The sequence below is a fragment of the Salmo salar genome, chromosome 13, assembly GCF_965601325.2.
Source record: "Salmo salar chromosome 13, fSalSal1, whole genome shotgun sequence".
NCBI lineage: Eukaryota > Metazoa > Chordata > Actinopteri > Salmoniformes > Salmonidae > Salmo > Salmo salar.
In genome coordinates this window covers 108,658,980-108,673,132 of record NC_138303.1, presented here as the reverse complement: position 1 = coordinate 108,673,132, position 14,153 = coordinate 108,658,980, and the positions used below count along the sequence as shown (strand labels likewise).

Here is a 14,153-nt window from a genome sequence, read left to right as displayed (position 1 = left end):
GCTACATATACCACATTAAACTGTAGGACCTCTGAGAGGTTATCCTATAGTAGGGATTATAAACTAGATTCAGCAGCGGGACGATTTGTTCTTGAGCGGATGGTCAAGGGGCCAGAACATAATAATAAAACATTTGTAGACTGCAAATTGACTTCAGGGAGCCCTAAACGATATATTGTTTGATGAAAACAATCATTTTAAACCTTGCTTACATTTATATACGATAACGTCTCTCTATTATGTGTGGGAATACTTGGGAACAGATTTCCTAAATTAAAATCACTTGGAGCTGAGTTCCTGGTGTTTTTAGTCTTTTACATCCAACATAATTATTATTTTTTTGCTCAGATAACTTGGGGGGCCAAATAAAATCACCCACGGGCCAAATTCGGCCTGCGGGCCGCCAGTTGGGGAACTCTGTCCTATAGGCTGTGTGTGTTTGCTTCAGCTGTCTTTCTGTTTTCAACAAATATTATGTTAGTGGAAAAAGAGAGGAAAATGTTACAAATATCTTTCATTCCTACCCATGATAAAGCAGTTTTATTCACACCCACAGAGTGAGAGACAGTGGTTATGTGAAAAGCAGTGTGTGTTTATGCTGGCTGTAATCGCTCTGGGAGATAAGGACTTTTTAATATCCATCCATCCTCAGGACCCAGCAGTGGTTTCCTGACTGACCTAACTGACCTATCAGCTGCTGTGGCCCGAATGGAGCTTCTAAAGACGATCATAATTGTCTGTAGCTTGCTCCTCCTTGGACCACTGCAGTGTGTATGTGTGAGGGTTATGTGTATGTGTGTGTATGTGTGAGTGTTATGTGTATGTGTGTGTGTGTGCGCATGTGTCTGCGTGTGTTTGTTTGTCTGTCTTATCAGTCTGTGATCAGTCAGTGTTCTGCCAGTCCTGGCCCAGTGGCACCACACAGGAAGTCAGAGGATCTTGGGTATTTCCTGTCTGTGGAGCTGCTGGCCAGGCCAGGGCGAGGGGCACCATAGAGATAAACTTATTTAACTATTTATCACTATGAGGTCACTATATAGACCCGCCCTGTCACCCCTCAGGGTTAGGTAATATTCACATGGAAAAGTCCATAGACCCACTACAAAAGGCTTTCGGAGCCATCATCGACTCAGTGGGTTTTGTCCAACATGTCTCCGGACCTACTCACTGCCACAGTCATACTCTGGACCTAGTTTTGTCCCGTGGAATGAATGTTATGGATCTTAATGTTTTTCCTCATAATCCTGGACTATCGGACCACCATTTTATTACTTTTGCAATCGCAACAAATAATCTGCTCAGACCGCAACCAAGGAGCATCAAAAGTCGTGCTATAAATTCTCAGACAACCCAAAGATTCCTTGATGCCCTTCCAGACTCCCTCTGCCTACCCAAGGACATCAGAGGACAAAAATTAGTTAATCACCTAACTGAGGAACTCAATTTAACTTTGAGCAATACCCTAGATTCAGTTGCACCCCTAAAAACTAAAAACATTTGTCATAAGAAACAAGCTCCCTGGTATACAGAAAATACACGAGCTCTGAAGCAAGCTTCCAGAAAATTGGAACGGAAATGGTGCCACACCAAACTGGAAGTCTTCCGACTAGCTTGGAAAGACAGTACCGTGCAGTATCGAAGAGCCCTCACTGCTGCTCGATCATCCTATTTTTCCAACTTAATTGGGGAAAATAAGAACAATCCGAAATGTATTTTTGATACTGTCGCAAAGCTAACTAAAAAGCAGCATTCCCCAAGAGAGGATGGCTTTCACTTCAGCAGTAATAAATTCATGAACTTCTTTGAGGAAAAGATCATCATCATTAGAAAGCAAATTACAGACTCCTCTTTAAATCTGCGTATTCCTCCAAAGCTCCGTTGTCCTGAGTCTGCACAACTCTGCCAGGACCTAGGACCAAGGCAGACACTAAAGTGTTTTAGTACTATATCTCTTGACACAATGATGAAAATAATTATGGCCTCTAAACCTTCAAGCTGCATACTGGACCCTATTCCAACTAAACAACTGAAAGAGCTGCTTCCTGTGCTTGGTCCTCCTATGTTGAACATAATAAACGGATCTCTATCCACCGGATGTGTACCAAACTCACTAAAAGTGGCAGTAATAAAGCCTCTCTTGAAAAAGCCAAATCTTGACCCTGAAAATATAAAACACTATCGGCCTATATTGAATCTTCCATTCCTCTCAAAAACTTTAGAAAAGCTGTTGTGCAGCAACTCACTGCCTTCCTGAAGACAAATAATGTATACGAAATGCTTCAGTCTGGTTTTAGACCCCATCGTAGCACTGAAACTGCACTTGTGAAGGTGGTAAATTACCTTTTAATGGCGTCAGACCGAGGCTCTGCATCTGTCCTCGTGCTCCTAGATCTTTGTGCTGCTTTTGATACCATCGATCACCACATTCTTTTGGAGAGATTGGAAACCCAAATTGGTCTACACGGACAAGTTCTGGCCTGGTTTAGATCTTATCTGTCGGAAAAATATCAGTTTGTCTCTGTGAATGGTTTGTCCTCTGACAAATCAACTGTAAATTTCGGTGTTCCTCAAGGTTCCGTTTTAGGACCACTATTGTTTTCACTATATATTTTACCTCTTGGGGATGTCATTCGAAAACATAATGTTAAATTTCACTGCTATGTGGATGACACACAGCTGTACATTTCAATGAAACATGGTGAAGCCCCAAAATTGCCCTCGCTGGAAGCCTGTGTTTCAGACATAAGGAAGTGGATGGCTGCAAACTTTCTACTTTTAAACTCGGACAAAACAGAGATGCTTGTTCTAGGTCCCAAGAAACAAAGAGATCTTCTGTTCAATCTGACAATTAATCTTGATGGTTGTACAGTCGTCTCAAATAAAACTGTGAAGGACCTCGGCGTTACTCTGGACCCTGATCTCTCTTTTGAAGAACATATCAAGACTGTTTCAAGGACAGCTTTTTTCCATCTACGTAACATTGCAAAAATCCGAAACTTTCTGTCCATAAATGATGCAGAAAAATTAACCCATGCTTTTATTACTTCTAGGTTGGACTACTGCAATGCTCTACTTTCCGGCTACCCGGATAAAACACTAAATAAACTTCAGTTAGTGCTAAATACAGGGCTTTCTCCTATAGAGCTCAATTTTTATGGAATGGTCTGCCTACCCATGTGAGAGACACGGACTCGGTTTCAACCTTTAAGTCTTTATTGAAGACCGATCTCTTCAGTAGATCCTATGATTGAGTGTAGTCTGGCCCAGGAGTGTGAAGGCCACAGTGTCTCCTGACCCCTCCCGTCTCAGCCTCCAGTATTTATGCTGCAGTAGTTAATGTGTCGGGGGTCTAGGGTCAGTCTGTTATATCTGGAATATTTCTCCTGTCTTATCCGGTGTCCTGTGTGAATTTAAGTATGCTCTCTCTAATTCTCTCTTTCTTTCCTTCTCTCTCGGAGGACCTGTGCCTTAGGACCATGCCTCAGGAACTTCCTGGCATGATGACTCCTTGCTGTCCCCAGTCCACCTGACCGTGCTGCTGCTCCAGTTTCAACTGTTCTGCCTGCGGCTATGGAACCCTGACCTGTTCACCGGACGTGCTACCTGTCCCAGACCTGCTGTTTTCAACTCTCTAGAGACAGCAGGAGCGGTAGAGATACTCTCAATGATCGGCTTTGAAAAGCCAACTGACATTTACTCTTGAGGTGCTGACTTGTTGCACCCTCGACAACTACTGTGATTATTATTATTTGACCATGCTGGTCATTTATGAACATTTGAACATCTTGGCCATGTTCTGTTACAATCTCTACCTGGCACAGCCAGAAGAGGACTGGCCACCCCTCATAGCCTGGTTCCTCTCTAGGTTTCTTCCTAGGTTTTGGCCTTTCTAGGGAGTTTTTCCTAGCCACCGTGCTTCTACACCTGCATTGCTTGCTGTTTGGGGTTTTAGGCTGGGTTTCTGTACAGCACTTTGAGATATCAGCTGATGTAAGAAGGGCTATATAAATACATTTGATTTAGATTTTTTTTTTTTAGGTCACTATATAGAACCGCCCTGTCACCCCTCAGAGTTAGGTCACTATATAGACCCTCCCTGTCACCCCTCAGGGTTAGGTCACTATATAGACCCTCCCTGTCACCCCTCAGAGTTAGGTCACTATATAGACCCTCCCTGTCACCCCTCAGGGTTAGGTCACTATATAGACCCTCCCTGTCACCCCTCAGGGTTAGGTCACTATATAGACCCTCTTGTCACCCCTCAGAGTTAGGTCACTATATAGACCCTCCCTGTCACCCCTCAGGGTTAGGTCACTATATAGACCCTCCCTGTCACCCCTCAGGGTTAGGTCACTATATAGACCCTCTTGTCACCCCTCAGAGTTAGGTCACTATATAGACCCTCCCTGTCACCCCTCAGGGTTAGGTCACTATATAGACCCTCCCTGTCACCCCTCAGAGTTAGGTCACTATAAAGACCCTCCCTGTCACCCCTCAGGGTTGGGTCACTATATAGACCCTCCTGTCACCCCTCAGAGTTAGGTCACTATATAGACCCTCCTGTCACCCCTCAGAGTTAGGTCACTATATAGACCCTCCCTGTCACCCCTCAGGGTTAGGTCACTATATAGACCCTCCCTGTCACCCCTCAGAGTTAGGTCACTATATAGACCGGCCCTGTCACCCCTCAGGGTTGGGTCACTATATAGACCCTCCCTGTCACCCCTCAGAGTTAGGTCACTATATAGACCCTCCCTGTCACCCCTCAGAGTTAGGTCACTATATAGACCCTCCCTGTCACCCCTCAGGGTTAGGTCACTATATAGACCCTCCTGTCACCCCTCAGAGTTAGGTCACTATATAGACCGGCCCTGTCACCCCTCAGGGTTGGGTCACTATATAGACCCTCCCTGTCACCCCTCAGAGTTAGGTCACTATATAGACCCTCCCTGTCACCCCTCAGAGTTAGGTCACTATATAGACCCTCCCTGTCACCCCTCAGAGTTAGGTCACTATATAGACCGGCCCTGTCACCCCTCAGGGTTAGGGTTATGTACAGTAGAGGGCATAATAAATCCATATGGTGATAAACAACATCCTTGTTTAACATCCCACAGAAACTGACTTTGCAGCGGAATCCTCAGCTATCGTAGACAGTATATTTTAGCTGCTATCATTCTAGGTTAGTTTATGTGCCAGCTGTAGTCAAGGCCCTGTCAGTCGGAGGGAGAGCTGGGGTATAGAAGCCAGCGGTGTGTGACCTCTCCTGACCTCTATGACCTCTCCTACCCCTGGGACACTCATCATCCAGCCCTGGGTTTACGTGCCTGCTCCCAGTCAGGCCAGCTCAGACACCAACCCCAGCTCAGACATCAACCCCAGCTCAGACACCAACCCCAGCTCAGACACCAACCCCAGCTCAGACACAGTCAGGTCACACAGCAGGAAGGCGTCAGCTGCTTTAGCTGGAACCACCAAGCTAAGATGAGCTAACCTAAGACTTACAGCTGAAGATGAGCTAACCTAAGACTTACAGCTGAAGATGAGCTAACCTAAGACTTACAGCTGAAGATGAGCTAACCTAAGACTTACAGCTGAAGATGAGCTAACCTAAGACTTACAGCTGAAGCTACATCTACACAGATTTGTATCAAAATAAATGGTGTTGTGTCTTTGTTTTGTCTTCTTTACTAGATTAGTAGACTTCTTAACTAGATTCATAGACTTCTTTACTCAATTAGTAGACTTCTTAACTAGGTCAGTAAACTTCTTAACTAGATTAGTAAACTTCTTAACTAGATTAGTAGATTTCTTTACTAGATTAGTAGATTTCTTTACTAGTTTAGAAGATTTCTTTACTAGATTAGTAGATTTCTTAACTAGATTAGTAGATTTCTTAACTAGATTGGTAGACTTCTTAACTAGATTAGTAAAGAAGTCTACAAAGTGTAAAATCAGAGAGTGTATTGTACTCTACCTGATTGAGTCTCTCGCCAGAGGGCGAGGAGCGGGATCTGAAGTGCTGGGGTGCAGGCCTCTCAGAGCGCTCCAGCAGGTCCTCCGCAGAGGCTGACTTGCCAGAGTTCCGGGCTGGAGCTGCCCTCTCAAAGGCTCCATCGCCTCGCAGGAAAAACTCCTGGCTCCGGAGAGCCTCATAGGCCTGGGCTGGGTCTTCTCTACCAAGGCTGGATCTGGGCAGCTCTCCCTCCAGTAGCCCTTGGAATCCCGAGGTGTCTGGTTGGGTGGTGGAGATAGAGGCTGGGGCCTTGGCCTGGACGCGTGGTGCAGTGACCCTGCCTGGATAGAAGCCCTGGAGGCCAGGAGGCAGTGTGGAGCAGAGCCTTCCCTCACCAGAGAGACTGCTGTCTTGGCAAAGAGGCTCCTGAAGAGAGGCTAGGCTGGTGGTGGAGGTTGAGGAAACACTCTGGGTGTCTGTAAAGGGCTGCAGGTAGGCACTGTGAGGGCGGTCACGGTGGGCGCGCCCTCCCTCTGACCTGTCCCTATCCCTCTCTGTCCTCCAGCCTCTCTTCCTCTCCATGTAGTCGGCCAGGGCGTCCTGCTGCAGCTGCCGGAGCTCCGGCCGGGACACGGCTAGACTAGCCTGGTGGCCCTGGGGAGCCTGGGAGCCCTGGAGGCGCTGGGGAGCCTGGGAGCCCTGGAGGCTCGGGAGAGTCTGGGAGCCCTGGGAGCTGGAGCTCAGGCTGCGACTGGCAGCCATCTCAAACATCCTCCTGCGGTCCGCCACGCTGGTCTCTGTACCTGGGAACAGGAACAGCTGGTGCTGGCTAGTCCTCCTTGGGTCAGGCTCCAACCCCACCTAGAAGAAGAAGAAGAAGAAACCTTTATTTTCCATTATCTTGCAGAAAACAGAAATGTGTCTCTTGCATTCTAACCCAACCCCCTGAGACACACACACCCAGTCGCAGTGCAGCGCTATGAATGTAGAGCCTACCAGATGGGCGAAATGCCTTTTATGCTCGCTTCGAGGGAAGCAACACTGAAGCATGCATGAGAGCACCAGCTGTTCCGGACGACTGTGTGATCACCCTCTCCGTAGCCTTTAAACAGATCAATATTCCCAAGGCCACGGGGCCAAACGGATTACCAGAGCATGCGTGGACCAACTGGCAAGTGTCTTCACTGACATTTTCAACCTCTCCCTGACCGAGTCTGTAATACCTACATGTTTCAAGCAGACCACCATAGTCCCTGTGCTCAAGAAAGCGAAAGTAACCTGGCTATATGACTACGGTCCGTAGGACTTACATCTTTAGCCATGAAATACACTGCTCAAAAAAATAAAGGGAACACTTAAACAACACAATGTAACTCCAAGTCAATCACACTTCTGTGAAATCAAACTGTCCACTTAGGAAGCAACACTGATTGACAAGAAATTTCACATGCTGTTGTGCAAATGGAATAGACAACAGGTGGAAATTATAGGCAATTAGCAAGACACCCCCAATAAAGGAGTGGTTCTGCAGGTGGGGACCACAGACCACTTCTCAGTTCCTATGCTTTCTGGCTGGTCACTTTTGAATGCTGGCGATTCTTTCACTCTAGTGGTAGCATGAGAAAGAGTCTACAACCCACACAAGTGGCTCAGGTAGTGCAGCTCATCCAGGATGGCACATCAATGCGAGCTGTGGCAAGAAGGTTTGCTGTGTCTGTCAGCGTAGTGTCCAGAGCATGGAGGCACTACCAGGAGACAGGCCAGTACATCAGGAGACATGGAGGAGGCCGTAGGAGGGCAACAACCCGCAGCAGGACCGCTACCTCCGCCATTGTGCAAGGAGGAGCAGGAGAAGCACTGCCAGAGCCCTGCAAAATGACCTCCAGCAGGCCACAAATGTGCATGTGTCTGCTCAAACAGTCAGAAACAGACTCCATGAGGGTGGTATGAGGGCCCGATGTCCACAGTTGGGGGTTGTGCTTACAGCCCAACACCGTGCAGGACGTTTGGCATTTGCCAGAGAACACCAAGATTGGCAAATTCGCCACTGGCGCCCTGTGCTCTTCACAGATGAAAGCAGGTTCACACTGAGCACGTGACAGACGTGACAGAGTCTGGAGACGCCGTGGAGAACGTTCTGCTGCCTGCAACATCCTCCAGCATGGGTGGGTCAGTCATGGTGTGGGGTGGCATTTCTTTGGGGGGCCGCACAGCCCTCCATGTGCTCGCCAGAGGTAGCCTGACTGCCATTAGGTACCGAGATGAGATCCTCAGACCCCTTGTGAGACCATATGCTGGTGCAGTTGACCCTGGGTTCCTCCTAATGCAAGACAATGCTAGACCTCATGTGGCTGGAGTGTGTCAGCAGTTCCTGCAAGAGGAAGGCATTGATGCTAAGAACTGGACCTCCCGTTCCCCAGACCTGAATCCAATTGAGCACATCTGGGACATCATGTCTCGCTCCATCCACCAATGCCACGTTGCACCACAGACTGTCAACAGGAGCATGCCCAGGCATTGTAGGGAGGTCATACAGGCACATGGAGGCCACACACACTACTGAGCCTCATTTTGACTTGTTTTAAGGACATTACATCAAAGTTGGATCAGCCTGTAGTGTGGTTTTCCACTTTAATTTTGAGTGTGACTCCAAATCCAGACCTCCATGGGTTGATAAATTGGATTTCCATTGATTCTTTTGGTGTGATTTTGTTGTCAGCACATTCAACTATGTAAAGAAAAAAGTATTTAATAAGATTATTTCTTTCATTCAGATCTAGGATGTGTTGTTTAAGTGTTCCCTTTATTTTTTTGAGCAGTATACTTTGAAAGTCTGGTCATGGCTCACATCAACACCATCATCCCAGAAACCCTAGACCCACTCCAATTCGCATACCGCCCCAACAGATCCACAGAAGAGGCAATCTCAATCACACTCCACACTGCCCTTTCCCACCTGGACAAAAGGAACACCTATGTGAGAATGCTGTACATTGACTACAGCTCAGCGTTCAACACCATAGTGCCCACAAAGCTCATCACTAAGCTAAGGAACCTGGGAGTAAACACCTCCCTCTGCAACTGGATCCTGGACTTCCTGACGGGCCGCCCTCAGGTGGTGAGGGTAGGTAACAACACATCTGCCACGCTGATCCTCAACACTGGGGCCCCTCAGGGGTGTGTGCTTAGTCCCCTCCTGTACTCCCTGTTCACCCACAACTGAGTGGCCAAGCAAGACACCAACACCATCATTAAAATTGCCGACAACACAACGGTGGTAGGCCTGATCACCAACAACGATGAGACAATCTATAGGGAGGAGGTCAGAGACCTGGCAGTGTGGTGCCAGGACAACAACCTCTCCCTCAACATGAGCAAGACAAAGGAGATGATCGTGGACTACAGGAAAAGGAGGGCCGAACACGCCCCCATTCACATTGACGGTGGAGCGGTTTGAGAGTTTGTGTCCACATCACCAACCAACTATCATGTTCCAAACACACCAAGAAAGTTGTGAAGAGGGCACGACAACGCCTTTTCCCCCTCAGGAGACTAAAACGATTTGGCATGGGTCCCCAGATCCTCAAAAAGTTCTACAGCTCCAACATTGACCAGTTGCATCACCGCCTGGTATGGCAACTGCTCGGCCTCCGACCGTAAGGCGCTACAGAGGGTAGTGCGTACGGCCCAGTACATCACTGGGGCCAAGCTTCCTGCCATCCAGGACCTATATACTAGGCAGTGTCAGAGGAAGGCCCTAAAAAATTGTGAAAGACTCCAGTCATCCAAGTCATAGACTGTTCTCTCTGCTACCGCACGGCAAGCGGTACCGGACAGCCAAGGTCCAAGAGCTCTCCCTTTGTTTTTACACTGCTGCTACTCGCTGTTTATTATCTATGCATAGTCACTTTATCCCTAACTAAATATACATATTACCTCGACTAACCTGTACCACTGCACATTGACTCGGTACCAGTATCCCCTCTATATAACCTTGTTATTGTTATTTTATTGTGTTACTTTAAAAAAAGAAATACTTTAGTATATTTAGAAAATATTTTCTTATCTCTATTTCTTGAACTGAATTGTTGGTTAAGGGCTTGTAAGCATTTCACGGTAAGGTCTACACCTGTCGTATTCGGCACATGTGACAAATAAAATGTTGTTTTATTTGAGTAAGGTTTTGGAAGTACAGGGTCAGCCACAGTACAGCATCCCTGAATGGAGAGCAGTAAGGGTTTGGAAGTACAGGGTCAGCCACAGTGCAGCATCCCTGAATGGAGAGCAGTAAGGGTTTGGAAGTACAGGGTCAGCCACAGTGCAGCATCCCTGAATGGAGAGCAGTAAGGGTTTGGAATTACAGGGTCAGCCGCAGTGCAGCATCCCTGAATGGAGAGCAGTAAGGTTTTGGAAGTACAGGGTCAGCCGCAGTGCAGCATCCCTGAATGGAGAGCAGTAAGGGTTTGGAAGTACAGGGTCAGCCACAGTGCAGCATCCCTGAATGGAGAGCAGTAAGGGTTTGGAAGTACAGGGTCAGCCACAGTGCAGCATCCCCTGAATGGAGAGCAGTAAGTCTTACATCGCACTCATCTCAATATCTGCGATGCTGTTCACTGCAACACCATCTCACTGAGTCTACCTTTAAGTGCCTTGCTTAAGGGCAAAACAGCAGGAGATAGGATCTTGGATACTTTGACTCACCTCATGCATGTTCTCAGGCTCGGAGTAGGACCTCTTCTTCTTCTCCATGGTGAGTCGCTTACGCCCACCGATACGGGCCGGGACTGGTGGGCCCATGGCCAGGACGCTGAGGAACTCTGGGGGGCCGAACCTCTCAGGCTCCGGAGTGACAACGTGCCTCTCTTTGGGGGTGTGAGGTGAGGGAAAGGTGGCTAGAGCTGGGTCTGGGACTGCATCTGGGACGGTGACCGTGAGCCTTTCTTTGGGGGTGTGAGGTGAGGGAAAGGTGGCTAGAGCTGGGTCTGGGATTGGGACTGGGTCTGGGACGGTGACCGTGAGCCTTTCTTTAGGGTTGTGAGTGGAGGTAGCTAGGGAAAGGGCTGGGGCGGAGGCTAGGACAGTAGTGGAGACAATGGAGGGTTTGGGGCTGGTCTTAGGTGCCACCGCCTTCCTCTCCAGAGATAAGTGCTTGGCGGGGATGGGAGGGGAGTTGTTGTTGACACTCCCGCTGACGCTGATTCCCAGATCCCTGCGTCTGAAGGAGGTGGATCGGAGCACCTTGGACTGGGCGTCCTTGATACTGTCCCTGTAGGCCCGGTTAAAGGACGTGTCCTGGATGGTCCCCAGTAGGTCATGCAGGCCATCCCTCCAATGGAACTCTCTGTCCCCATCCCTGTCAAAATCACAATGACAATCCATTTTATTCACCAAGTACATTAACCTTTGACCTGGTGAAATGGTGGTGACAACAATAAACAGAATATACAGACAGAATATAGACAATGTAATATACACATCATTTACACAATCTATACACAATCTATACACTAACATACACTGAGTGTACAAAACATTAAGAACATCTGCTCCTTCCATGACATGGACTGACCAGGTGAATCCAGGTGAAAACTATGATCCCTTATTAATGTCACTTGTTAAATCCACTTCAATCAGTGTAGATGAAGGGGAGGAGACAGGTTAAAGAAAACATGTTAAGCCTTGAGACAATATGACATGGATTGTGTATGTGTGCCCTTCAGAGGGTGAATGGGCAAGAGAAAATATTTAAGTGCCTTTGAATGGGGTATGGTAGTAGGTGTCAGGCACACTGGTTTGTGTCAAGAACTGCAACGCTGCTGGGTTTTTCATTCTTAACAGTTTCCTGTGTGTATCAAGAATGGTCCACCACCCAAAGGACATCCAGTCAACTTGACACAACTGTGGGAAGCATTGGAGTCAACATGGGCCAGCATCCCTGTGGAACGCTTTCGACACCTTGTAGAGTCCATTCCCCGATGTATTGAGGCTGTTCTGAGGGGAAAAGGGGAGGTGCAACTCAATATTAGGAAGGTGTTCCTTATGTTTTGTACACTTTGTATATACAATATTGAACAGTTACCTGTCTCTGTCGTGGCCATTCTCCTCCTGGCTCTCCAATTGGAAGGTGCTCCTGCTCCTCTGCAGGGCCGAGCCAGGGTGAGGGTCCTGGGGATTAGGGTGGTGTTGATGGGGGTACCTGGAGCTCTGAGGCTGGGTCTGGTCACAACTCCCTTGCCTCTGCTGCTCTGCGTAATGATGACCCTCGTGGGCCACCGTTGTTTTCCCATGATGTGAACTAGAGGAGGAGCTCAGTGTTCTGCAGGTGCTGCTGGGGCTGTTGCTTCTCTCCAGCATGTTACGCAGGTCATCCATACCAGCACCATAGCTCATGGCCCTCTCATGGTGCTGGGGCTGAGGCTGTGGCTGGGTTGGACGGGAGGAGGAAGGCCTCGGGTTGGTGTGGCTGGCGCTGGTGCTTTTACTCCTCTGCTTCCCCTGCCCCTGGTCCTGCTCGCGGCGCTCAAATCGGTTCACTTTCTCCAGAACAGAGAGGCTCCTCTGGTGGCTGCTCTGGCTGTTGGCGGAGCTCTCTGGACTGTCACAGCGCTGGACATCTGCTAGGGCGTTCTCCAGCTGGGTCAGGGGGTGCTCTGGTCCCCTCTGGTCCCTCTGCCGCTGGGGGGGAATTGGATCGCTGTAGTGCCAGAGGGGGGACCTGGATCTCTGGTCATTGACCTGAAGGTCAGGCCCCTGGGCCCTCTGCTCCACCCGCTGGTCAGGCCCCTGGGCCCTCTGCTCTACCTGCTGGTCAGGCCCCTGGGCTCTCTGCTCCACCTGCTGCTCAAGCCCCTGGGCCCTCTGCTCTACCCGCCGGTCAGGCCCCTGGGCCCTCTGCTCCACCCGCTGGTCAGGCCCCTGAGCCCTCTGCTCTACCTGCTGGTCAGACACCTGTGCTGGGGTACTACTGCTGCTGCTCCCCATGGGAACATGTCCCTGGGCGATCTTACTGGGCATGGTGGTGCCTGCCACTGGGTGACTAGTGTGGTGACTGGGCTCTGTGTGTCTGACCTGCCCTTCCTCCCTGACCTGGCCCTGTCGGTGGTGCTCAGGGTAGCTCTCTGAGCCCTGGGAGTACCTGGGTAGCCTCTCTCCCCGCGGCTGGACTGGAGTGTATGGGTCCCTTCTCTCCTGGCCTATAGACTGGGCTGAGCAGGGTCTGGACACCTGGCCTTGGCTCTGACCCTGTCCCTGGCCTTGGCTCCGATCCTGTCCCTGGCCTTGGCTCTGACCCTGTCCCTGGCTCTGACCCTGTCCCTGGGTCTGACCCTGTCCCTGGCCTTGGCTCTGACCCTGTCCCTGGCTCTGACCCTGTCCCTGGCCTTGGCTCTGACCCTGTCCCTGGTCTTGGCTCTGACCCTGTCCCTGGTCTTGGCTCTGACCCTGTCCCTGGTCTTGGCTCTGACCCTGTCCCTGGCCTTGGCTCTGACCCTGTCCCTGGCCTTGGCTCTGACCCTGTCTCTGGTTCTGAACCTGTCCCTGGCCTTGGCTCTGACCCTGTCCCTGGTCTTGGCTCTGACCCTGTCCCTGGTCTTGGCTCTGACCCTGACCCTGTCCTTGGCTCTGACCCTGTCCTTGACCCTGGCTCTGACCTTGTCCCTGACCTTGGCTCTGACCCTGTCCCTGTCCTTGGCTCCGCTGGCTCTGCCTTTGGGACACGGTCTGTCCCTCCCCCTTCAGATGAGACCTGTAGAGACCCAGTTTAGTTTGGGTCTCCTCGTACCCTGACTTTTCCCCCACTCTGTCTGCGGGTTGAGTTGGATGAGCTGGCTGTTTGGGTGGAGGCTGAGTAAAGTCAGGATGCTGAGGCTGGCCAGAGGAAGTGACATAGGAGGATGAAGAGGGGTTGCTTTGGTATCCATTCTCCACCACTACCCCCATCCCTGTATCCACACTGACCCCCAGCCTTAATCCCTGGAGCTCTCTCAGGCTGCTCAGACCGCTCTCCCTGGCCAGGGCTGGGTACACGCTGCTGGGGTTGGGGCTGCTGGTGGGCATCTGGGCATAGTGGGGCTCAGGTGGGGGTACAGGGTAGATGCCCTGGGGCAGCATAAGGCAGCCAGACTGGGCGGATGTTTGCTGGGGCTCGGGGGGCGGCGGGAAGCCCTGACCCACGCCCTGTTTGGGCTTGGTGGTGGGG

General features: G+C 49.9%; 1 protein-coding gene across 4 annotated transcripts in view; it reads right to left on the bottom strand.

The window, feature by feature from the left end:
• Nucleotides 1-14,153, bottom strand: part of LOC106568520 (protein Shroom3) — a 216,360-nt gene that overhangs the window by 20,585 nt on the left and 181,622 nt on the right. For all 4 annotated transcript variants that reach the window (XR_014380217.1, XM_014138941.3, XM_045692630.2 and 1 more), the window contains 3 exons: nucleotides 12,036-14,153; nucleotides 10,658-11,309; nucleotides 5,978-6,817 (listed from right to left, as the gene is read on the bottom strand). Coding sequence is in view for 3 of the 4 variants with exons in the window: in XM_014138941.3 (XP_013994416.3) it covers nucleotides 5,978-6,817; nucleotides 10,658-11,309; nucleotides 12,036-14,153 (3,610 nt within the window). In the remaining variant the exon portion in view is untranslated. The remainder of the gene's footprint in view (nucleotides 1-5,977; nucleotides 6,818-10,657; nucleotides 11,310-12,035) is intronic.